We start from the raw sequence: 27,625 nt of genomic DNA on the forward strand, positions 1-27,625 counted from the left end.
GCTCTATGTTAATAAGGTGGTGGTACTAGTGCTCGACATGCTAATGCCCAATAGATGACACCCTGCTGTCACCTCTATTGACAATGACTTAAGTTTCAAGTTGACATGTACTGTACCACCTTAATATGTCATAAGATCACTGACTTAATATTAGAAATAGACACACAGAGCGGAACACAAACGTCAACAAAATGTGGGTCAGAATGACATTAGCGGCAAATTTGCATTGATGATAAAAACGCTTACGTAAATTTTGAGTCAAGATAAATGTTTTGTACGGAAAAGAACTTACTGCCGTAAGCATTAAGTGTCAAATTTGTAAACATTACTACCAACACTGTTAAAACTTTAAGTCCGATGGCACTAAACGTAACTTCTCCTTTGTATTTACGTCAAACAACGTCAAACGAGAATAATGAACGAATGGAGTCCCTTTGGTACATTTTAATAGGTATTACTGTACAGAAAAACCAAAGTAATAAATTAAACAAATTTAATTTGATCGGGAGTTCAAATAAAATTAATTCATGGTAACAACCCGTGTAAGTTATCATAAAACAAATTTATTTTTAATAACTAAGTATACGTCTTTAAATACTATTTTCCTTGAAATAAATTCAATTTATTAAATAACTGTGTATTTTAGATCTATATAATACTCTTCGCACTTTCGTTCTTTGCAATATAGTGCACGGGGACATTCAGGTCGCTACTGGTACTAGGGTTGCCAGATGGCCGGGATTTAGCGGGATTCTCCCGATTTTTACCATGTGTTCCCGATTCCCGACAAAGTGAAAATTGTCCCGAAAACCAGCTTCACGTTATGAAACAATAATTTCAAGTTCCGAACTGTCGTCGAGCGAGCGAGCGAGCGACTCAAGATCTCAAAGAATGTATACTATTCTAATTTAAAAACGTCTATGGGCAGAGCAGCTGACGTAGTGCCAATAATGTAAAATATCGTTGTTTTTAATACAATTACTTTAATTTGAATGTTTTTTTTCCCCGACTTAAGTCCCAAAATCCCGAAAAATTTATATTTTTTCCCGATAATAGCGCCTTTCGATCTGGCAACCCTAACTGGTACTGATTGGTTATGGTCTTTATCAAAAAAATCCTGTGGTCGTCACTGTGTTCAGACAGGTTTAGCATTTACAGTTAGTCGATGTAAGCCCTTATTGGTCGTGTATATGTCGGAAACAGGGAAATGGGCCGAACACACAAGTGCCGTTTTGCCTTGTTTAAAACTGCATCACCCCTATCTCTTGCTATAATAGCAGTCCACTCTGCACGTCGCATAGGTTTTCTTGGAAATCTTGAATTTAAACATAATATTATATCTTATGAATTCCATATAAAAATAAAAAAGTATTGACCTCACATCGACTCATTAGATTTTTGTTCCTTCACATCCCTTCTTTGGGACTAACAAAATAATTTATTCAAAACCATGAAATTACCACCAGATTACATAAATTATGTAATGCTATCCAAAGAACTAACCGAAAGAAATGCATTCCATGCTTTTTCCTTGTTTTATCTTTGTTGTTTTTGCATATTTTCACGACCATTTTACGACATTGTTGACAACTTCACATTTGAGCGGTCCATACAAGACTAAACGAAAAAGTAACGCGTGATCTGTTTTAACGTTACTTTTGCGGGGCCATTTTTTGCGGCTGATTGGGTATCCAGTTCTTATTCTATATCAATGCATAAGATCGATAAAAACATATTATTTGTTTTATATGTGACTTAACATTGACCAGTAACGTTATTATGAAGATTGAGATATGAATTTAGGTTTATCAGATGTCGGTATTCCAAAAAAGTTACTGTCACTGTCAAAAAGTCATCTTAGACGGTCTACAGCCCACAAGAGAAATAGATACATTTCTCATCTTGGTTGTTTTAACAAAATTACTACTGAAGAATATCACCTACAGTAGGTACTAATTAATTAATGACGGAACCGAATCTGATCTGACAGAACGTTAACAAGAGCATAATTATATTTGTCAGGGAAATAATAAGCTCAATCCTAATTAAGTTAATTATTTAAATAATCTCAACCTTGGGAAAACAGCGCATTATCGTAAGCCTGAAATACACTTCCACAATGTTTCCTTTTTAATTATGCCAAAGAGAATAGAGTGTATAGAGACGAATTGTCAAAGTAAATTATGTAGCCACTGTAAACTTACTGCCATCTTTCGACATGAGATTAAAACTGTTAGTACGCCATTTGACTTTGATCCTCATTCTTTCACTGATATGTGTTTACTTATTAAATATTAATGCCATCTACTCGACACTAGGCCAAAGGTATGGTGCAATCTTTTCGAGCGATGGCGCCATAACCTTCAGCTACTCTCGAGTAGATGGCGTTAATATTAATATTTAACAAGTTAACACATATCAGTGAAAGAATAATGATCAAAGTGAAATAGCGTTCTAACAGTTGTAATCTTCTGTCGAAAGATGGCAGTAAATGTACTGTAGTTACATAATTTAAAATAACAGTTACTCTCTATTTCAAATTCTCTTTAATTATGCGCAGTCCCGTCGCGCCACGTTATACAATGTAAATATAATAGCCTCCACGAGCGATTGCGTATTCTGTGATCTAGGCAGTCCTGTAAACTTAGATATTGCGTAGGTATTATGTAACGTAGACACAATAGGGTATTTGACTGTATTTAAAATAAATTAATATTTTACACCATGCACGAAACAAAGCACCAGAATATTAATAGAGAAACGTAGACAGCAGTTAGTTTTAGACACAATTTATATAAAACCGGTATAAAACTATAAAGAGTAGGCAATTTGATTGTCACGTCACATGACGTTACATGCTAGTGTTTCATATAATTTCCATAGTAGCAAAATCGTTTTGACAGTTCGAAAAAAGAAACTGATTTGACTAGTGGTCAAATACCCTATTCTGTAGAATAAACACACATTACCATAGTTTTACATAGCTTGGGTGCGGTGACAGCAAGTCATTTCCATAATTTATAACCTTTTAACGCAAAATTTATTGAGATGACACCTGTCACCGTACTCAAGCTATGTGAAAAACACTGTAGTATTTTGTAATTTGTCAGTATTGCAAATGGAAAAGGGAAATGTCAGATTATCTTTTATCAAATGAATTAGTAACCAAAATAACTTTTGTTAGATGCTTTTTTCAAGTTCTCGAATAACACTTAATTTTCAAGACACTCGTACACTCAGCAGCAGAAGTTGCTAAGCGGGCCAGGTGTTCAAAATGATCTTGACGCCACTGTATTGGTAAGAGAATAAGAGTGTGTCAAGGTAATTTTGGACACCGGGCCCGCTTAGCAACTTCTGCTGCTGACTGGTCAACGGTAAAAATATGGGTGTACAAATCATTTCAAAAATATGTCCCATAACTCTTATGTCAGTGAATTAAGAACTATGGGACATATTTTTGAGTAAGTTGTCTACACCCATATTTTTACCGTTGACTGTACCTATAGCCTAACAAACATTTCCAAAATAAAATATAGGTACGTTACAGTATGTATTATGACGGCTCTTAACATAGAAAAATAATCAAGTTTTAAGGTTGTTACATTATGAGTATGACATAATAATTCAAAAGATTGTTAAATCATCTTAATTCATAAAAAACATACATGAAATCTAAAATTTCAACAGATTGTACCTAGTGTTGTTAAAAAATCACTTTGCCCCGATTTTAGATTTGGTACATGTCGGGCTTAACCCACAAGTTCCACAAGATAAATATTACGTTTTCATTCAAATTAAGTCCGAGCTCGGCATTTGAACCGATTTATATTTCACATTTCATGCTCTAGAGATTTCTTTATTAAGGGCTCACTCGTAATCTTTGCGGCCGAAAATGTAGGTACTAGGTATAAAGAGGTTTTCAAGTTTATACTTAGCAATCTAATAATTGGCATTAAGAATAGATTTCTAATTTAACAAAGTTTCGATTAGGCCTCTCTTCGTGACATATACATTTCTAACAAATAATCATGATTAAATAAAATACTAAATGTAGCATCTAATTATAGACATAATACTTACATTTAAATAATTCTTATTTAGCAACACATGAAAGAAAATTGTAATAAAAAATGTGCGTACGAAAACGAGTATCTATAAATACAGTATGCCTTTTAAGTACTTATAGAACTATACATTAAACACATTATTCAAATAAGTAAATATATAAAAAGAGTCTTACAAATAAATGCAACACGTACTATAACTACATTACGGCATTGAAATTAGAATTCTTACAATAAAAAACATTAGGAACGTTACCGGTACAAGCTCTTCAAGCGGCTAGCGTCGGCGGATCGACCACCAAATACGGGATATGCTGCGCTATAGTCGGCTGCGGCAGCGCCGGGAACAGTATGGGGTACTGCGGCGGCGGCTGCGGCCCCGCGGCCAGCGGCCTGGCTTCAGGCTCTGAGCAATGTAGCAGCCAATGGGTTAGCATTCGGCCTCGCCCTTTCAGTTCTACTTCGCCTCGACGCTCGACGACAAACGTGCCCCATTGGTCGAGCAGCGCGCGTGTGCTTTCGCTTAGGTGGATGCGGAGGGCTAAAGTAACACAAAGACAGGAATCATATGATTAATGGTTCGCCATTCTTTATTTATTTCTATAACCCGTCACGGTCGGGTTAAAATTTGGGTGCAAACTGAGTTAGGCGCTCGAGCGGCATCGACCAGCAAAGCATTGGGCGCGTTACCTATATTCAAATAAATAAATGTACCTAAACGTATACGCAGCCCTCAGCAGGCCTCTGCTCAGCGCGTGCTAGTCATGCTACTCATATCCCTTGGCCACTCAACGCTACGATGCACGCTCCGCCGAATACACCGCTGCCGCTGGTCGCCACCACTGAGGCCGTACACTTACAGTGCTACATCATCAATAGTAATAGAAGGATCCGTTTTATATTGTGTTTTCAATACATATATGTATTTATCAGACTTCCTCCAAATATAGGTAGGTGTTATTTTACGTTAAAATATTTTTATTACCTAAGTATTACAGAAAACTAAAGAGTATTTTTTACTTTATACCGGGTGTTGCCTGTAACACGAGCAAATAATTAAAACATAACTAAAATTATATTATACTCCTAAAACTATAAAACTTTTGTCAAATACCTTTAAAAAATTATGAATCCTCTAGACGTTGCTTGTCACGCTTTAAACATAACAAAATTTGCGTACATACATTGCGTCTTAGAATAAACTTTAAAGTGTAATAAAAATTTAAGCATAAGTTATTTTTAAAAGTTACTGAATAAATATTGGTCAGTTTGAGGAGTACAGCCTACAGTTTAATTTATCGCTACTGTTACAGGAAACACCCGTTATATTTCAATTTAGCCCTATTTATCTGTTGCCATGAAACATCCTAATAACAGGAAACATTTGTAATTTAATATCGCCAAACTTTGATCTCTCTACTTAATTAATGTTCGCTGAAAATGAATATCTCAAATTTTTTTCCATAAAATTTCTACTTTCTATTTTAGACAAACTTGAGATTGAGATTATTTTTAAATTTCGGAAGAGTAGGTAACAGATATTATTAATAGATATGGGTTGAGACTACTTTTATTTATTTTTCTCTAAATTGATTGAAGGTAGGTACTTTTAATTTATTAGGGAAGCTATAATCACACGGATTTCATAGCCAATTTCAATCTTGAGTTAATTGACGAATAACTTGCTGGAAGGTACTTAATACCTATACATATATGTTCCAAACTAAGTAATCATACGCAGTCCAAATTCAAATACAAATAGGTACGTGTACAAGTAAATATTCTTCAAATTTCAACTATCGTATGATAACTTCTTACAGCCCTTCTTTATGACTTGATCGATTGTTAAGTGAAAATGAATACCAATGATGAAAAGATCGTCCGGGTTGAGATGTAGTTCGATAAAACATTTATCTACGTGATTACGACAACGTAGTGATTTAATTCTCTTTGATTACGACATGAAAGAGCTTGCCATATCTTCTGTCACCTTGTTCGAACGAATCCGAGACTTTTTCACTTACTGAGCGCTAATCACAACACGTCATCGTTTCGCCTCTACGATACATTATCGATCGCTTTTCTTCTTTGTCGTTATACTCATCGCAGAGTGTCGTGGTCAAATGGTTGACGTCAGGCACAGATGATGCTTGCCGTGCGATTTCTCGCCATTTTCCGCGGTTGGAGGTCATTCTGGCAAATGCGTTCAGGGGTCCTTCCATGGCAGATTTGATTTGATTAGTCCATCGCATAGGTTTGCTCTACCCTGCACCACTAGACGCTCTATGGAGTCATTGTTTCGCCTCGAGACGTGACCGAAGAAACTGAGTCATTATATAGAAGTGAATGAGTTAGATAAACGAGTTAAGTGAGACTTACGTTGTCCAGTGGACTCCATCCGGCTGGCTGTGTTGACAGTGTCCCCGAACAGACAGTAGTGGGGCATCTTCACCCCCACCACTCCCGCGCACACAGGCCCAGAGTGAACGCCTACTCGAACCTGCATATGGAATTTTTTAACAGCATAAAACACCTGCAGACTAGAGACGGGATTGTAAATTCAATATTTACACAATTATCTAGCGTTAAGAACCACAAATAGTTAGTTACCTAATTTGCGGAAATCCGAAATACACTTATATATTTTGCGGATTAGCAAAGTTTATTTTGGTTTTAATTAACCACAAATAGGTTATTAGCTTTCAGTATCATACCGTAAAAAGACGCACACAAACACGGCATGAAACCGTCGACAATTTTAAATCCAGTCTTATTTACCTATGTCTGTAAAAATAATGATTAAGCATGCACACTATTGTACTCCGGCAGACCAAACAACATGTAATACTATACTCCCATGAGCTGTGGCAGAATGCCGGGATGACGCGAGGAAGATGAAGATGATGACGTCACTTGGAGATAGAATCTCAACCGGTCATACGGGGATATAGTTAGAGCACGCTAAGTTTTCATGACTACGTGCTACGTGAAGTATGGCTCTCCTATGGGACATGTATTGCCATTATCACTGCCAAGGCAGTGGTCAGAGCCTAGTTTATATTTTACAATATAAATTATTATCACCTCTAGTCGATGAGCAGGCCGGTGTCGAACAACGAACCCACGGACAGCCTCGACTATTGCAAGCGCCATCAAACAAATTTCCCGGGCGTGTTGATCGCCATTGCGCTCTGGCAGACCGGACACCACCATGTACGCGTCGCCTATCGTCTCCACCTGTGAAGACATACTTACAGTTGAAACAGTCCGTCATAGCTAACTCTGCATCAGATTTGCAGTAAAAAAGTGTGAGGGTGCCACTTTAAGGGCCCATCAACGTGCACACTAGCGCCAATGCAAAATAATCGTTATTATTTAAATTTAACGAAAGATATTTTAAAAAGGGGGCCGCTACGTACTGTATTTTGTATGTATTTAAGTACCTTTTGAATACATCAAACTAGTTTTTATGTTGGTGGATTCGTCGATCTATGAACTCAAAACAAAAACGGCCGTTTTAACTTTGGACGCATATCTTAACCTTATTTAGCAGTGGCGCTATTGTGCACGTTGATGGGCTCTTAAATGTAAATTTTGTCATTGCAAAATCTGTGCAGGGTTAACTTGGTCCAACTCCTTTAATGCGCTTATAACTAACAACCTGATTTTATTTTTAAAATTCGAAAGTCGCGCATCGATATCGAAGTAGGTAGTACTTTTAGTATAAAAATAGCCTACATATTTGTTTAATAAGTTCTAATAATTATTTTTAGTGTTGTAGAAATGGACTTTACCAATTTTCATCTGAGGTACTAGGTCAAGAAATTACTCTATAAATTTCATAATAAAAATCACTCTCTCTACATTTTACAAGAGGTACCTATAATAAAAATCAATGGCGGAGGCCGTATTGAAGTAACTGCTAATAGACTTTTATGTCTTTAGCTATAAAGACCCCTCGTCTTCTCTCTTAGAAATATTGAAAAGTCACGCCATAAACATTCTATATTTACGTTTATTATTATTGCACTCCAGAAAACATTTATAAAGAAAACTTTGTCTCTTAAAAGTTAAAGTATTAAGTTTTGCTTTTAGAACACAAGCTGGCAAATATATGGATCAAAGTCAAGAAAATAAAAGTAAATACCTACTCCAAGCCAAACTACTTACTATGTTTTCAACATCATTTGTAAAAAACCGGACAAGTGCGACTCTGACTCGCCCACCGAGGGTTTGACAGCGATTCAGGGAAGGAGGAATCATGCTGTCCCTTTCTAATGTATGGTACTATCACTTTCGGCTATTTAGGGTTGTCAAAATTCAAGTCATTATCTTATCTGTGGTCATGCACGCAAAGGGACGTCAAGTTGTTCCAATAGCGGAGCAATGCTGAGCCAAACAAAGCTGAGAATGCCCGAAAGGAGGAGTGTCTCCCCACTGCCCACAGTAAGCTCAATAAGGCTTGTGTTACGAGTATGGGTACCTACTAGTTACTAGACGAAGATAAATATATGAAATTATTTCTCGATTCCTATTAATCAGAAATATTTTCAGTTAAAACTTGGCAATTTCATTTAATTACATGTTACACGTTCCGGTTAAAATAGTTACGTTTTGTAACTATTTAACCGGAACGACCCATTGACCTAATTTTATATTGGTTAATCGTGATCTGGGGCAATAACGCCACTGATGAAATTATCTATTATGAACTAGTATTTTCAATATAACATTTTCTGTTCTCCGTGCGGAAAAGGTCAACTGTCGGCACGCTGCGCTAAACGAAGTTGAATTGTATAGATATACACACATCGGCCAGTGAATAAGAAAGTCTCAGATGACACGGAATTGTCGGCCGAGGCGAAGCCGAGGAGCACATTGCGTAAATACTTAACTGCCTTCTACTTTAAGTAAGTAATATACTATTTAAAATTTCTTAATTTTCCCAAATGAATAAATATTTACAAAGAGGTATGGCAAGTAAAGAAGCGGTTTTTAGTTTTTATTTGAACGACTATAACTATAAATAGTTTATTTTTATTGTTTTCGCGTCGTTAGATATGATTTACGAATTTAGCTCGAGAAGTAGGTACCTCTTAGCACCCTGGATTACACCACGTGTCCCAAAATTCAACGATAAGCTGGCACCAGAAGATGGACCTGCTCATGACTACTTGAGAAAAAAAGAGAAAAAAATATATATCTCAATTTATTCTGGAATTAGAAAAAAAAATTAAATCGACAACCCATAGTGGTATTTTTAACGACCATGGGCCGATTGCATAACAAACTACAACTAATATTACAAGCGGAACTCCTTTTCTAATTTCACTTATTAAATAAGGAGTTCCGCTTGTAATATTAGTTGTAGTTTGTTATGCAATCGGCCCCATGTCTACAATTTGTCATTTTTTTTTATTTTTTTTCCTCAAGTAGTCATGAGCAGGTCCATCTTCTGGTGCCAGCTTATCGTTGAATTTTGGGACACGTTGTATAATTTCACCTTATCAAATACCTAATAGCAGGTCGTTAATCAATCCAAAATACGTTAATCATTCCCCGACGGGCCCGAAACATGTCGCCAATATAGGGAATAAAAACTCAAGTGAGTGAAAACGTTGTCGTCTAAATAGTTTAAAATATTAGACTAGACAAAAAAAATCAAAATCGCTCTCCTTCTTGATGCGACTGGCAAATCATATTACTTTTAAGCAACCGGGTTTTTTAACCTAATTAGACCCCGCAGAATCCGAATTTGCCGGTTGCTCGATCGAAATCTTGGCCAGAAGTGAGATGTTTGACATTAAAGGTCCCTTTTTATAGTTTTTCGTAAATTACTCTTAAACGGTGGCGCATAGCAATAAATGTTCTATTACATAAGTAATCTGCATAAAATTGCCTACAAGAAAGATTCAGTACAATTTTTCGCTAGGATCAATATTCAAAGAAATATTAACGCGGGAAATTTAAATATAATCACTTCTAAGGTCCCTTTTTTTAGTTTTTCGTAAATAACTCATATAGTCTGTGCGGAAAGAGAAGAGTCGTGGAATGTATGGGGCCCCATACATTCCACGACTCTTCTCTTTCCGCACAGACTCTAAACGGTGGCCAATATCAAAAAATGTTGTCATTCCAAAGGTCGACAATCCAAAATAGTTACACTTTGAAATTTACCGACAGGTAACTAAACATAATCCTTTACGAATGGATTGACATGGGCATAATATGATTAATTCTCCATCCGTAATCAAAGTGCTAAATATAACCTTTTTCGGGGTCCCTTTGTTTGACATAAAGTTTTAAGTCATATCATAATGTATTGTTTGCCATATTATCATTAGTCCTAATTCTGAAACCGTTAACTTTTCAAGATTTTCGTAAGGTTAAGGTTAGGTTAGGTTTGTTTTATGGCTACCCTGAAAAGTTACCCGTATCTGAAAAAAAAAAACAAATTATGAGTGTTTATGAGTAACGAAAATGCGGACAAACAATACATTATGACTTAAAACTTTATGGGAGACATTAGAGACCCACCCTTTTCTCTTTGGGTCTAATATCATTAAGCACGTTTGAAAGTTTTGAGTTACGATATGCTTGCCCAGGATTTAAGTCGAGAAAGTGACAGATTGTTATAAAACTGGCGACGTTAAAAAAATATTATACTAATCTTAGATTGTATATGTAATTTAATTCCTAAACCAATAACGACATTTTATCATTGTAAATCTTTCTCGATATGTAAAGTTTGTGTAAACAGAAAATGTTAAATGACGTGTAACGCTTGTTATCAATAAATAATTGATTGATTGATTGATTGACGTCCCGGCCGAGTTGGCAAATTTTGCGATTAAACAGAGCGTAATTTTTATAATATCATAGCATTTTGGTAGATGGTAGCCACGTCACCTATTTCATTCAAAGTTCAAATAATACTTTATTCATATAGGCCTAGCAACAAGCACTTTTGAATATTTTTTTCGTTCTCGTGAGTCAAATAGGACCCCAGTTAAGTAGATACCATCGATATGGACGCTTTCTATTTGACGACTGACAATAAGTTGACTTTCCCTGGAAAACGACAGACTTATGTGTAGGTACATATTTATTGTTTAACAAAAAAATTCGTTCATTCTTAGTATGTACATAGAGTGATCCGCGACAGCTAGAACAGAATTTATTTAAGATTTTTTTTACAGTTCCATCCCTACAATATCTTGCGCCAACTCTTATGTTATGAATCATCCTATAGAAGTTATTACTTAATATTACATTACATAACCCTGGACGACCAAGGCACACTTACGTATAAGCACTATCAAAGAATAGTATATATATAGGTACACGATGTAAAACAAGGCCTAATTGGCAATCTTGTACTAATTAAAAATGAACACGGCTGTAGAATTTAGGTACACACTACACACAGTAGCGTCCTAACCATGTTCGGTACATTTAGGCCGACAATGTCCAAATAACATATTATTTCGGTAACGAGAATATGTCCTTTTTCGTCCCCAGGTATTTGAGTTTGAGCATTATAAAAGATACCCTTACATTAATTGTGTGAGATATATAAAGTTCAAAATACAATGTGGAATGCAAAAACTTGCACGCGGGGTCTCAGGAGGCTACACAACAAGACAAATCACATGCAAGAACTTACCTTATAAACATCATAAAAGCCTATAATCCTGTCGAAAGTGCTGTACAGGTCGTTGAGCAGATCTACCACCTGCATGGGTGTGGAGGCGGCGCACAGCTCGGTGAAGCCAACTATATCGCTGAAGTAGACCGTTACGCATTCGAAGCTCTCCGGCTGTACCACCTCGCCGGCCATCAGTTGTTGAGCTACTGGCCTGGGTGAATAGATAAATGGTAAACCTAGTTCGTTGATGGTAAAGAAATAAGTCAATAGGCTTATAGCAATCATACCCATGATACCAATACGATACTTATGTGTTTTTTGCACCTTGTGCTTATGTATGGGACACTCTTTGAAAATAACATACTCGTAATAAATAATGGTCCTTCTTTTGGAAGTGGTCCACTAAAACATATTATGTTCTCGCGAGTAAGTTTAAGTCAATCAGAGCTAATTTTGAGACTTAGAGGCTCGACACGTAGAGGTCATCAAGTAGATTTCCTGCAACACTATATTTTCAATCTCTCCGCCTCCAGTCTTTCATACTCGAAATCAGTTCTGACTTATCTACACTAATCTACTAGCTTTTCATTTAAGAAGGCAAATGTAAAAAGAAAATGTCACATACGTACATACATCACTGGCTCAGTCTCCCAAAGAGGATCTTGGCCTCTGACACAAGAGAGCGCCACTCTGCCCTATTCTGCGCCACTTCACATATGTAATGTTTTTTGAAATATTTCTTTCTCTATTTTTACCTTGGTAATACTTGGTACAGCAATTCTTCAGATCGCCGTTTCTCTAACGATAACTGCTCCGTCTTCTCTTCCACGAGCGACTCCAAGTTGTTAGCGTACTGCTCCATACGGCTCAGGAGGTCATCCATCAAGTTGTCGCAGTAGCCCCTAATAAAATAGGTTTTAGTCGTAACACCTACGTATTACGAGACATACTTTACAAGTAACAGAGGTTACAAGTAATCTCCAACCAAAATCCTTTAACCCAAAGCACGAGTGCTTGTGTCAAAGAATATCAAACTAAAGATGAAGTTGCTGGTCGACATAGATCTAGTAGATATGTATTTTGATTGTTTGACAATATAATTCGGTGCCCAAGACTGTCTTAATATGGAAAGAGGGTTGCAGGACCAATTTTTAATCACTACAAATATGTATGAAGTAAGTAGTCAAAAGCACTTCACAATAACATTGACAAGGTCAGTTTAACCTCCTAATAAGGTCCTATGAAAAAAACTACCCAGCTCTGTAAACCCTGTTTTCCTCTCCTCATTTATTTTGAAACTTACTTGATATGATTAGCATTGATGAAATCAAACGTGGGCCTGTCATCGGGCGCCTCGGCCCAGCAACTCGCAGCCAAATCCATCAAATCTGACGCGGTGTTTGCGCCCGGGCCCGCACCCGCCTCGTTGGCTATCACCATAGGCCGGAACGGAGGTGACTCGCGCCCGCAGACGCGCGAGACTATCTCTAAGGAATTAAAGACAAAATTAAGGGAATCAAATTCATATGTAAGATCAGGTCTTAAAATTGATGGGTGTGTCTTTTACATTTCAGCTGAAGAAGAGGAAAATTTAGTCTTATCGGTAGTTACCCTACCTGTAATGCTGGCAATCCAGACAGGGTAACTACCAATAATCTAATTCCAGGGGCTCTGGAGGATCACCCTCATCCTCCTACCTAACCCTGACTTTCGATTTCAACCTGCTGTCGATCAAGAAGCCATAAGCTGTAAGATGGAACAAAAACGCTCCGAGAGTCTCACAATATTACCTCTGTTAGTCATAGCGGTGGTGTAATGGTGGAATGGGCCGGCGCGAAGCACAATTTCCTCAAGGATGATCCCAAAACTGTAGACATCACCCTTCAGAGATGCTGCTGCTCCCGGGTAAACGCTTGCAGCGACCAGCTCCGGAGCCGTCCAGAGCAGTTCTAGACCATAAAAAAACTATTGTAGTTTTCACAGTATTAAATCAATACTTTCAACTGGTTTCAATCTCGTGCTCAAGATAGATTCATAAATTCCTAAACATCTGAATTTAGAATACGATTTCCATGTTTTCTAAAATGTTACATTAGACAACAAAATTCTATTACTGCTGCATGAAACGCAGCTTAGGTAGTGCAGGTTGATGTTCAGGATACTCATAAAAGAAAATTGCTTCTAACTGGTGAGACCTAACATGATACCATGATCATTGGCGAAGGACCAAATTTTCAAATAAGCTTCGATTAAATCGCAATCTCATGGTTCAGGTCATGTGCTATAAGAATCCAAACTTCGACTTACTATAATAATAAGTGTCGTCCTTGATGAGGTCAGTAGGCGTGCAGAGCGTGTTGGGGCCGTAGTCTGATATCTTCAACACGAAGCGGCCATCGATGAGGCAGTTGGAGGAGCGGAGCTTGCCGTGCGCGCCCAGACCGCCGTGGAGATAGCACATGCCCTGGTTATATATGGTTATGCCGTATAAATGTGTGGTAAAATATCTAGTTTCAAGAAATAAATAGTACAATGGATTATATCTTTTCTCTTGATAGAAATCCATCTATCAGTGCATCTATATACTACCCTAGCCTAGGCCAGAGGTAGGCAAACTTTTGAGAAGAGGCGAGCAAATTGCAGTGGAAATCATCAGATATATTTCAATGTGCTGTTTTCCAGAACTCTGTTTTAATTTATTTGGTGAATTGAAGAGCCTTTAAAGAGTGTATGACGCCGAGCCCCGGTTTGCCGACCCCTGCCCTAGGAGGATCCCTCCAACTGGGGTACACAAACTCCAACGGATTCTCCAGGAATTGTAAAGGCTTCGCAAAAAGATGGCCTAACGGCCCTCATGCGGGATAAAAAAAGGTTGTTGTGAAAATATCTTGAAATGGTCGCAGTCGACCGTCGTTATAAATTTGAGCAACGTTTGAAAATTGCTCTAATTTAAGCGCTTTATATGAAACTGTCAATCACTGATCAGATAAAATTCCTTAACACCCACACGCAAGTTTACCTGAACAATATCATGAACCAGCGAGGTCCTAAAGTTCCAGTCTAGCTGGATTTCTTCGTTGGAGAGGACGTCCTTCAGGGATCCCTTCGGGCAGTACTCCGTCAGTACGAACACGAGCGGACAGTCGACGCACGCGCCGATGAAGCGAGCCGTGTTCTCGTGCGACACGTTCCTTGCCTGAGGACAATGTTGAACGAATGCCTAGACAACTTGATCATCACTAACTACACTTTATAAAACAAAGTTCCCCGCCGCGTCTGTCTGTTTGTGTTTGTATGTTCGCTGTAAACTCAAAAACTACTGAACCCATTTTCATGCGGTTTCCACCTATCAATAGAGTGATTCTTGAGGAAGGGTTAGGTGTATAATTTGTTAAAGTTTTGTGCAACCCGTGCGAAGCCAGGGCGGGTCGCTAGTCAAAAATAAGATCTCAAAAAAAGTCATTCTCGAATAGATGGCGCAACACGTTTGGCCTATACTTGGCTAGATGGCGTTGACATATCAGTGAAAGAAATTAAGAGTGAGAGTGAAGTTATATGGCGTTTAAAAAAATTTAAATCATTTCTCCATACATGTAGGTACTTAATATATACAGGGTGTCCCTAGCCATTGGACAAAGCCGAAAAGTACATGTGCATTAGGGTATTTAGAACCAGTATACAAAGTATCATAACAATCGGTGTAGCGGTTACGAAGAAATTAACAAATTACGATTTTTTTACTTTGGAGCAACCTCTATGTGTAGTAACTCCTGAGGTAATAAATAGTATGAAACCTTCTTCGACCGTTTTGATTATCTTTTTTATTTATGACGTTAATATGATTCTGACTTTTGACAAATGTCATCATTGCCGCACATTTTCGAACAAATTGTCAAAAGCACTGCCAATGATTAATACAGTATGTTTCTTTTTGTTGTCGATTATTGGAAATAACTTTTGTTAGATAATTTATTATTTTATCTTTTGTTCTAATTAAAAAATATTACCGTTAGAGCATTTCTGAGAAGTAACCCTACGTGGGATTTCAGGGTTTGTCCAATGGCTAAGGTCATCCTGTATATATAATACATTTTTGATATTTTTATACATTTTTATTATTAGTTTTAATCGTGTGTCGATAGATGGCAGTAAATTGACTGTGACTACAAAATTATATACATATGACAATAGCCCTCTATACTATCTGTTCTCTTTGCTTAGAACGAATTCTCAACTAACATTCTTATTTTTTTTTAAAGAAAATGCAGAATCATCAAAAACTAACCTGTCTAATCTCCCACATAAGCTTCTTGTTGAGGTCTAGCTTCTTCCTGTGGATCTTCTTGACGGCGACTCTGTTACCCTTGTACAGACCCACGGTAAACTCAGATAGAGTGAAGGCAGGCGTTCCTACTGCTCCGCGGGTACTCCAGCCTAAGGAAAGCTGGGGGCAATGTGCATAATTATTTTATATGCAAAAGGATGAGGTAAAAAAGAACAGATAGGTACACGTCATAACAACTCTTCGGATTCCCATCAATGAAAGAAGAAAGAGTCAAGAAAAGCAGCGATTGAAGTTCTTATTTATTTTATTGTTGCCAACACCTACTCTGCATGGGGTATAAAAACCGGTGCAAACTGTTGCTCGGGACATTTTGCCTTCGGCCGCCATCGTGTTAGTGTGAGCTATTTTGTTATCGTTCCATGCTGTTGTTTTATATTTCGGCGATATTCAATGTAAGATTTGTTCCTTTGTTCATGTGAAATGTATTGAAAATTTTAATAAAATTATTGTGATTCGTTATTCTGATTGTTTTTGTTCTAAAATCCACCCTTAAATTATACTTAAAATCCCGCTCTTTAAATTATAGTTAAAGATTCTCACCTTATCAGGCGGTCTAGCATAAGTTGCGTTCCCGCGCGCGAGTCCATACTTGAAGTCGCGCTAGATGTATGGAGTCGCGCGCAAGAACGCAACTCATGCTAGCAGGTCTATTAAGGTTTTGTGAAGGGCTGGTGGCCTAGCGGTAAGAGCGTGCGACTATCAATCCGAAGGTCGCGGGTTCAAACCCAGGCTCGTACCCATGAGTTTTTCGGAACTTATGTACGAAATATCATTTGATATTTATCAGTCGCTTTTCAATGAAGGAAAACATCTTGAGGAAACCGGACTAATCCCAACAAGGCATAGTTTCCCCTCTGGATTGGAAGGTCAGATGGCAGTTTCGTAAAAACTAGTGCCTACGTCAATTCTTGGGATAAGTTGTCAAGTGGACCCCAAGACGTGACAAGAAGACAGGACGTGGGAAGAAGAATTACCTTATCTGAAATTAATTTAATTTGATACTTGATATACCATGTTATAACATGCGATACTGCCTACTTATACCAATTATGTCAACTTATGTAGGTACCATGTTTAAGCAAATAAATCATTTTCTTATCTTATCTTACCTATGTCTAGATATTATGTACAACTAGATATAAAAATCACGATAAAATCTAAATTAGTATTACTGTTACAACAAAATCCACAGCAATTTACTTCCCAAAAGACATTAATTAACATTAAACAATCGTAAATGGGCAATAAATGGCCAGTAAAACAAACAGACGGGGTTGATTTCACAAATACGGTAAACTGGGAATGTTTTATGCAGTCATAAACAAGGAATGGGTAACCCATTAGACCATTACAAAATTTAAACGACCAAGAAAGATCGTCTAATGCACTGACACTGATAATGTACCACCCAATTTCGTACATTACCTATCATCATTACACCTTATAAAATGGTAATTTTTATTATCAATAAATTATTATGATTATTATGATTACCTATGATGATTAAAACAAAGTCCCCCGCCGCGTCTGTCTGTGTGTTTGTATGTTTGTTCGCGATAAACTCAAAAACTACTGAACGGATTTTCATGCGGTTTTCACCTATCAATAGAGTGGTTCTTGAGGAAGGTTTAGGTGTATAATTTGTTAACCCGTTCGAAGCCGGGGCGGGTCGCTAGTACTATTTATAGGAAACTACGAAATGTTATATTTCATTCGATATGGGACAATTACCCTAAAAGTGACTTTAATAGATATGGAATGAGGCCAAATCGCTATTATTTCCTAAGAACCCGAGACAATTAAATTATAAAGGCAGGTAACCTCCGTAAAGAATTGTCTTTTTTCACCAAACTATTAAATTTTTTGTACACTATGACTCCTTAACATAATTAGTCCAGACATAGAAGTTTTTGTGGCATAAACGAGTGTTTGAGAAAATGAAACGTCGATAAATCTGTTATCGATAAGTCTGTAACAGATTAATAATTAAAAGATATAACTTCTACCTACTTGCTGTAAATTACCGACAAATTTTAAGAACGCAAATTAATTACAAATTGGTACATAATTTCTTTATTACTATGTTTAGTGTACTTAAAAATAAAAACGTAAACTGTAGTATACAGTGCCAAAAGAATAGAACACTAACAAAATATGAAAATATCAAAGAAGATATCGAACATGTTGTGTACTTCGCGGTAGCTATGTTATTATACAGTGTTATAAATATCTATGATAAAGTTAATGTAACATCGATATCAGACATGTCGATATTTAATTTTGTCAATCACTTCATTTTGCCACAATAACTTCTATGTCTTATAATTACCTACTATTGATGATGTAAGTTAAGGATTCATCTAAGTCTGAGATAAACGCGTCATACTTATCTTATCTTATCTTATTGTTTTCGGGGGCCCTTGCGGATACACTTCGACCCATAGGGATCTTTTGTGCAGTTACCCCCTAGAAGAGATCCGTCAACTACTCAAGAGCTTTTCCCACCATATCCATGTGTCGGATGATGGAGCTCATGGGTAGCGTTTTAAAGTCCTTTGGTTCCAGGTATCCTGCTCCAAAGTCCTTCATTCTTTGTCTGGCGAGGGCGTGACATTCACACATTAAGTGTCTTACTGTCTCTTCCTCTTCGCCACACATACGACAATCGGTGTTGTCAGAGTGTCCCATCTTGGCCAGAAATCCTTTGACCCCGTAATGGCCAGTAAACACCCCCGTTATGATTTGGAGTTGTCTTTTACTAAGTTTCCAAAGCTTTTTGCTCCAGCCGGAGTCTATTCCTTGCATAAAGAGCTTTGCATGCTTTAGACCCGTCAGACTATCCCATTCTTCGCGTCATACTTGTACCATGTCAAACAAAATATACGGGCTTACGCCTTGCAAAAGGTGGCCTGATCAAGTACAAACTAACTTGAAGCTAATTTTAGGGTCTAACTCACGAGTTAGTCACTTGTGCGACATGATGATGTGAGTTGAACCATGAAATTAGCATAATGTTAGTATGCCACGACCGCTGCAGGGGACCATCGAGTGCGCCGACTTCTGGCCGAAAGGTGTCGTGTTTCGGAGGTTCCGGGGCAAACTGCCGAATCCGACACAAGAGCAGCCGATGCAACGGAGCCACGCCGTTTTGTCGACTAAATAGTGTTTAGTTTTAAGTTTATAAAATACATATATGTATGTTAGTCTGTAAGGTATTTGTAATATGGGCCTTGTTGTCTAAACTAAATTTCTAAATAAAATAAATAAATAAATATCTTACGGCAGTTTAAATTCAACTACAAACTACATTGAAAAGACTTACATTTCTAGTGATTAGCTGATTAGCAATCTCTACCATTTATTTGTCTCTATGTAGAACAAAGACTCGATACGCTTTACTCCGAGATAAATGGAACCAGGAAACTGGGCAATTAATCTTGAGAGTTTCTTCGATTCATAATAAAAGGCGCAAAAGCCTACCGTGATTGAATAAAACAGGAAGGTGATTGAATAAGGGTGGTATTCCATTTGCCCAATATATTGGTCCAAATGGTCCAATGTATATTGCGTCTCACATTTTGCTTAATGAGAGAGTGAGACGCAATGACATTGGACAGGTGGAATACCTTAAAACAGAAAGTGGGGAAGGTTTTAATAGATGGCGCCAGGATAGTTTCCTCTTTGTTTCTATGATACGCTTCCCTGAAATAACAATAAAGTACGAACTCCGTTGAGAGCCGTCCGGGTGCGGGATTTTGGAAAACGGATACTTATTGTATCAGAGAATCCCTAGGAGCAGTTTTATTTTTCAGTTTAAAAATAACCTGAGGTGTACACATTTTAACGTCTGGAAGGCATAACACAGGTGACTTGAAAGATAAGTTGTGACAACACTATTCAAGAAGCCGTGAGTAGTTTTTTTTCTATGTATTTATTTTAAGTACCTAATTGATGCAAATCCTTTTTTAGGGTTCCGTACCCAAAGGGTAAAACGGGACCCTATTACTAAGACTCCGCTGTCCGTCCGTCCGTCCGTCTGTCTGTCACCAGGCTGTATCTCGTGATCTGTGATAGCTAGACAGCTGAAATTTTCACAGATGATGTATTTCTGTTGCCGCTATAACAACAAATACTAAAAACAGAATAAAATAAAGATTTAGGTGGGACTCCCATACAACAAACGTGATTTTTGACCGAAGTTAAGCAACGTCGGGCGGGGTCAGTACATGGATGGGTGACCGTTTTTATAGATAATGGTACGGAACCCAACCCTTCGTGTGCGAGTCCGACTTGCACTTGGCCGGTTTTTTAATATTTAAATGGATATCCCGATGGAATTGCTTTTACTACAGTACGGTTTTTTTTTTTCTTTATTTCAGGACAAGCCCCATATTATGTTACTAGCAAGTTAGGTACAGTCGCCATCAGATATATCGGAGCGGCCAAGGTGTTCATAATATCTGAACACGCGCCCTAACGCCTTGACAATAGAGGCGTGTTCAGATATTTGTGAGCGCCTTGGCCGTTCTGATATATCTGATGGCGACTGTACATACATCGGGTTTTGTAAGGCCTGAACTAAGATTCTGACAAGCTTAAATATTACAAAAGGAAAGATACTGGTGCTGAGATGACAATACTGGCTTCTGTAACACAGGGTTTTCCTAGCTCAGAATACAGGGTCGTGATATAGGTACTGTATGTTTAAATTTACCTATACAATAAACTTTTTTCAATTTTAGACCTCCGTCAAAACTGTTCACGGAGCTCTTATGGGATCACTTCGGTCTTGCAAATCGGTTAAATGCATTTTTCTCAAAGACCGTTTCATGTAGGTACCTAAAATTTGGAACATATATTGCAAGTACTATCACTAACACTGTGAATAAGTCAAAACCGCTTATTCATTTTTTTTTTTCAAAAAAAGATCAGTAAACGATTGCGGAAAACTCTATATCTTGTAACTTATTCGCAGAAGGGTTACTTTACGCTTCAGAAACGTTACCAAGAAATTTCATTTGTAACATAAACAACCATTTGTTACATAAACAACCATTTGTTACATAAACAACCATTTGTTACATAAACAACCATTTGTTACATAAACAACCATTTGTTACATAAACAGCCGTGTAGCCAATCTTGATTTCATCTCCAACTGTTTTTCATATCTCAATGAAAGGAGATGAATTCAGCCGAACTTCCCCTCTGTTTATGCAGCCCGCGGCAGCTTGTTTTAAGCCAATCAACGGATACCAGTAAGTAATATATGCATCAATCATTGCTTATTATTTAAGACAACATTTGTATAGGTAACTAAAAAAATATGTGCTTATGTATTTTTTACAGCTCATATTTTTATAACCTGTCCATATAAGTAATAGTACTGTTTATACTGTTAATATCCTCTATAGGTCTGAATAAAAATTTACTTTTATTATCTAACACTCTTATTTGTAGAGTTGTAAGTACTTTAGTATACATTTGTCATACACTTAACGTGGTTTAATAACGGCTGTACGGGAGTCATAAGCATATTTATTAATTTATTTATTTTTCATATTGTTTACACCAAAGACAAAGGAAGATTATGTACCTGTTTTTTCTCCTGTCCTTAATATTAGATAGCCGGTACAAGGTCAAATCATTATCGACAACGCTATTTGTGTGCAAAATCTTAATATTAGACTTCAATCCGGAACCCATAATATTTTATTAGCATTCCTATTGTAGATTTTTTCCTCACTCACCGTTCCGCTACCTCACTTGAATCCCTGATGGCTGATCCTTAGTCATCGGTACAGTCAACTGTAAAAATATGGTTGCACAAATCATCTCAAAAATATGTCCCATAGCTCTTATGTCAGGGAATTAAGAAGTATGGGACATATTTTTGAATAAGTTGGCTACACCCATATTTTTACACTTGACTGTACAACAATACTAGTGAGGGGGCCTCTGGTAAATATGTAAACCATAGTTTATTGGTAAATAAATGATTTTATTTATTTTATTTTATATGACAACAAATACTCCTTATTGACCGGGGTACCCGCTGCCTCGTGTGGCCATGAAAATCACACATCCTGATTGCCTATTGCTCGTCTTAATTGGATTCGCGCCCAATTTAATTTGCATGAATCCGAAATAAACGGACCACATTAAAATTGGTGTTATCTGTGTGTCTGACACGTGTTAAATTTAGCGTACACATTTAGAATTAGCGTTCAAATGTAGAATCATGGTTGAACGGCAAACTACTGAGTGACATGAGTCCATACGTCGTTATCGCGGGCGCGGGAGCAACAACGATTTGACAGTAGTGAAAGATTCTTCTTCTTCCTTGCGTTATCCCGGCATTTTGCCACGGCTCATGGGAGCCTGTGGGGTCCGCTTGACAACTAGTCCCATGATTTAATGTAGGCACTATTTTTTACGAAAGCGACTGCCATCTGACCTTCCAACCCAGAGGGGAAACTAGGCCTTATTGGAATTAGTCCGGTTTCCTCACGATGTTTTCCTTCACCGAAAAGCGACTGGCAAATATCGAATGATATTTCGTACATAAATTCCGAAAACTCATTGGTACGAGCCGGGGTTTGAACCCGCGACCTCCGGATTGAAAGTCGCACGCTATACCGCTAGGCCACCAGCGCTTCTTGACAGCTTCGCGACAGTAGTGAAAGATTATGACAAATAATTAATAACAGAAGTGACATTCCTATCGAGTAACGTTTATAATTATGTACCTATGGGTTCAAAATGTAGCAGAATCGAATTCAAATAAAAATTTTAGTCATCTATTACTAAAATTACATAAAATAATTTCAGAAGTAAATACTGATATAAATAATTAAATACATTGGTGACTTATTTTTCAAGTTGACACGTCGACTTATATATTACTTATACGACTTATACGTTTACAAAGTGAAATACGAGATTAATTGACGTTTTCCAGCGAAAACTTTATGCTAGAAATGAAGAACATCTTAGAGGTTTAAATGTGTAGGCAGTATATTCCACTTTTATAAAACAGACGTTCTGTTACATGTGTTCTTTGACAGGCTTGATTTGCTCCCGACTGTTTTTGATAACGACGTATGGACATGACAACATAATGAAATCAAGTTTAGACCAATTTGCCGCTCCACTGGTGAGCTTTACTATATGTTTGATATCGTTTTCCTCGTCCTCCAAAACTCATAATGCGGACAGTAAGATAAATTATCTCTGTTCGTTTGTTGTTTCTGTTCTATATGGGGCGTGGAAGTGCTCCCGCCAGGACAGGCCAGGCATTCTCTTTTTGATTTCAGTATTAAAATGCAATAAAATATTTTTATACCTTTCCAAATTGAAAACATAACACTTAAGTCATAGTCCTCACCTGTGCGGTGTCCAGCAACGCACTTACAACCCCTCTGGTGTTGCAGATGTCTACGGGCAACGGTAATTGCTTAATACCATCAGGCGATTCGTCGGATGGTTTTCTCCTACATCATAAAATAGTGTAATTAAACTGAGGTAAACCTGGCGGTCTAGCATGAGTTGCGTTCTCGCGCGCGACTCCATACATCAAGCGCGAGTTGGGGACAGGCTGGTCCCCAAGCCGGTGCCCACTTCTACCAGTACCTCCTCGGATCGGACACGCCAGGCCATGTTGTTCAGTTCAGCATCGATATTGGACAAAAGGTACTTACTTGCTACTTCTATTTAGAAATGTTTTTGTATTAAGTACCTTGAGCACCTCATTGACGCTGTGCAGCGCTGGGCTGGTGCCCAAGCCGGTGCCCACTTCGACAAGTACCTCCTCGGGTCGGACACGCCACGCCATGTTGTTCAGCTCAGCGTCGATACGGGCCTGTCTGAATATAAAAAAAATGTTTAACATCAGGAGCCATATCACTACACCTTATAAAACAAAGTCACCCACCGCGTCTGTGTGTTTGTATGTTAGCGATAAACTCAAAAACAACTGAACGGATTTTTATGCGGTTTTCACCTATCAATAGAGTGATTCTTGAGGAAGGCTTAAGTGCATAATTTGTTAACCCGTGCGAAGCCGGGGCGGGTCGCTAATCCGTACTAAAAACTTCAACTTGATCTGACATTATATACGAGCACTGCACCTCGCTCTAAAGGGGCCCACTGATTAACAGTCCGCCGGACGGTATCGGCCTGTCAGATAGAACAAAGTTTTGACAGCTCCGAACAACTGTCCGGCGGACTGGTAATCAGTGGGCCCCTTAACTTTTAGATCAGTGCGCAATGCGAGTAACGTCAAGTAATAAAATCAAGTTCAAATGTTTAAAGTTCAAATGAAGCTATGGCTAGTACGGATCTTTTCGCATTGGCGTCATTTAGCCAGCAACTGGCGTTATTCGGGTTCGTTGCTTGTAGAAATCACTGAACAATCGTCAGTCAGAAATGTCAGTGTGCAAGGTTTAAAACATTCACACCCGCGCTGCAGGCCTAAAACTGTGAATACCTAATATTTTTACTCGTATCGAGGCACCAAGAGGTCTTTAATAAGGTCTCCAGTTGCATCTAACTTTAATCTTTATTTTGATAAGTTAAAATGGCATTTATCTTCGCAAGGTTTGATGTCTGGGCAGAGGCTAATATTAGTAGTATATAGAGCATCCCAGAAAGTAAGTTAATTATTTACCCCTTCTGTAACCACTTGATAAAAAACTGATGTGATGATTTTTTCCTAGCTTTTGTGCGCATTTTCGAGTAATATGTTCGTGTTTGTCTAATATCCGGGTCCCATTTATTTCCGGATCGTGACAGCGCAAATATCGAGGACGCTTTATCATCCAATTAGGCATGTATCTAATCGCCATAAATCCAAACGAAATGTATAGATTAATAGAATAACGTAATTGGACGCAAACTGTGGTGTAGTATAGGTACTAGTATAGCATAGATATAGATGTAGTATAATGTAGCTGTGTTGAGAGGAGACAGTTTATTGTATTAGCAGTAGTAAACGGACCATTCTATAGAGCGCCTGTGTTTCACTTGACTATCCCTCACCCCTCACCTCATGGCGACCGTGACTAAGACTTCTGATATAAGAAGATTAATGATAACAAATAAAAATAAACACATTCCCACAAAACAGATCCTCCTAGACAGGAAAGACTTCCGATCGATAAACCGTTTGGGAACTGCAATGCCACAGATAGACACACAGATAGTCGTTGAACTTATAAACTCTGGCAAGCAGCTTTTTGTCAGTAGAAAAAAAAGGTAATATAAAAAATTTAGCGCAAAGGATCCATGTCCAATACTAAGCACCTTTTTTACTGACATAGTTGACTTGTCAAAGTACCTATAACACACTTCTTTTTGCATCAGAAATGTCTATGACTTAGGATATTATTTACTCATACTATTAAGTTCAGAACTAACTACTTACATAACAATGTTACATAAAAATAAAAACAAACAGTAATATTAAAGCGACGAAGCATAAATACGAAGAAGGAATTTACATAAAGCTGTAAGTTAATGAATCTGCATTCATTACTACGAAGCGAGGAGATAGCACAAGTAAAATAAACAGTACTTTCAGTAACAAGTTTTATTATATATGACAGGTGTATTTTAATCGCACAAAAACGACTGACAGAGCAGCTCAAAAGCTGTCGCTTAAGCTCCCATATGCGTAGCTCTTAGTTTTAAAGACACTACCAACGATACCAAATATATTGTTGATTGATAAGGTGATATTGCTTTTACCATTAAATTTCTGATTCTGACTCTGATTTATTATCACAACTTTTTAAAATAGGAAATTGTTTATTGAGTAATAAATATTCAAAGTTGCGTGCGGATAAGGGATAGTTGTCAGACAAGTTTCAATCATGTTTTAGTCATGTGGACCGTTTTTTGAAGTCAACAATTTACTTACTGCTAGGTCTACATACATTCAGTCGCCGTACTGTTCACAATTATTATACTGTTACCCGTTACCTTCGGAACGCCCGTAGCTCTAAGCTCACTATTAAAACATAAAGCACTCACGGAGTTCAAGTTCAGTATGAAAATGCCGAGAAAGGTGTTTTGATGTAGCTATTAACTGTAATGTGCTTCGCACTAATGGACACAGTGATTCAGTGATGCTATTGTCACAGAATAAGTAATAGTATTATCATCAGCGGTCGGACAGGGTGAGCTATCTACCTTATAATTTGACATGTCTTACGTCATATTATAAGGCAAACAGCTCACCCTTTCCGAACTCTGATTATCATACAGAACGGCCACGCACCGCCCCGCCCCGACTCGCATTACCTCGCCCCGTGACTGGCCGCGACATGAATCTGGCGGAGTTCTGGCGTCCTCTCAGTAAAGTGACTTACCCACACAAAAACAATGACGCGTGTATGTACAGACGTGCCGCGCACACATATAAACGCAAATTATTTTTGATGTATGGCGTGTCCGCCCTGTGCTATTGTGCTTTCCTAGATGCAAGTCAAAGGCATTTTCAAAAGATGAAATAAGTGCTCTTTAATAGTATAATGAATATAATGATGTACATTAGTAAAAACTGTCACATAATTTCGACCAAACGTGAGTTCAAAATGCACGACTAGCACGAGGGTAAATAAGTATTAATAATTTATTCGTTATTACTTTCACACTCAACTTGCAATCAAATAAATTAACTACTTAACTACTCGTTGACTTGAGAACATGTCTTTTAAAGTTTGTCAAGCAAATCTTGTCAGTAGAAAAAGGCGTGAAATTCAAATTTTCTATGGGACGATAACCCATCGCGCCTACATTTTTTAAATTTGCCGCCGTTTTCTATTGACAAGATTTGCTTGACCATCTATATGTTATTACTAGTTTATTTGTGGTCGTGATGAAAACGAGAGGGGGACTAAAAATCCTGTCGATAATCGCGTCCATCATACTCTCTTTCATAAATGTAGGTATACCAAAGTATACTAAAAGAAGTAAAGAGAAAATGCAACTTATAATAACGAAAAGAAATGTCAATCCCTGAAAGTTGCGTTTTGATACTTACTTGTAGGCAACGCAGGCAGCAGTGACTGCCAGTATCAAGAACACGGCGAGTCCGACGAAACAGTAAATGATCACTGTTTGTGTCTCTGGGCGGCGTGCAAAAAACGACACACAATGGAGCCATACTTTCATTACACGTTATTTCACATAAGTGGGGTCCGTGACCGTAAAAGGTAGGTTGGTATTTAAGTGAATGCATGTAAAAGGTTCGTGACAAGACTCAAATCAAGACACGTACAGTCCCGCTCCGTGATTGTTGAGCCATTTAGGCCCACTTGCACCATCGCACTAACCCGGGGTTAAGCGGTTTAACCGTCAACCCAGTGTCAAATTGTACTGGTAACCATGGTAACTCCAGGTTTAACCGGTTAACCCCGAGTTTATGGAATGGTGCAAGTGGGCCTTAGGGTAGTAACTAAATTAGACATTCGATAGCGTAAGTATTGAACAACCAATTTAGCTAGGACCCAAAATGGTTTAACAATCATGGAGCGTACCTAAACTGACTCGTTTGCTTGTTAAAAT

The 27,625-nt window shown here is 37.8% G+C and overlaps 1 protein-coding gene across 1 annotated transcript in view; it reads right to left on the reverse strand.

The window, feature by feature from the left end:
• Positions 1–4,317: 4,317 nt before the first annotated feature.
• LOC134797998 (atrial natriuretic peptide receptor 1) overlaps positions 4,318–27,625 on the reverse strand; it is a 109,683-nt gene continuing 86,375 nt past the window's right edge. The window contains exons 11-22 of the mRNA XM_063770333.1: positions 27,102–27,186; positions 23,796–23,922; positions 15,998–16,156; positions 14,732–14,908; positions 14,020–14,176; positions 13,503–13,661; positions 13,016–13,199; positions 12,468–12,614; positions 11,731–11,923; positions 7,149–7,301; positions 6,444–6,564; positions 4,318–4,605 (exon numbers count right to left, since the gene is read on the reverse strand). Coding sequence (XP_063626403.1) covers positions 4,334–4,605; positions 6,444–6,564; positions 7,149–7,301; positions 11,731–11,923; positions 12,468–12,614; positions 13,016–13,199; positions 13,503–13,661; positions 14,020–14,176; positions 14,732–14,908; positions 15,998–16,156; positions 23,796–23,922; positions 27,102–27,186 — 1,934 coding nt within the window. The 3' untranslated portion in view covers positions 4,318–4,333. The remainder of the gene's footprint in view (positions 4,606–6,443; positions 6,565–7,148; positions 7,302–11,730; positions 11,924–12,467; positions 12,615–13,015; positions 13,200–13,502; positions 13,662–14,019; positions 14,177–14,731; positions 14,909–15,997; positions 16,157–23,795; positions 23,923–27,101; positions 27,187–27,625) is intronic.

Source organism: Cydia splendana, chromosome 16 (genome assembly GCF_910591565.1).
Source record: "Cydia splendana chromosome 16, ilCydSple1.2, whole genome shotgun sequence".
Taxonomy (NCBI): Eukaryota; Metazoa; Arthropoda; class Insecta; order Lepidoptera; family Tortricidae; genus Cydia; species Cydia splendana.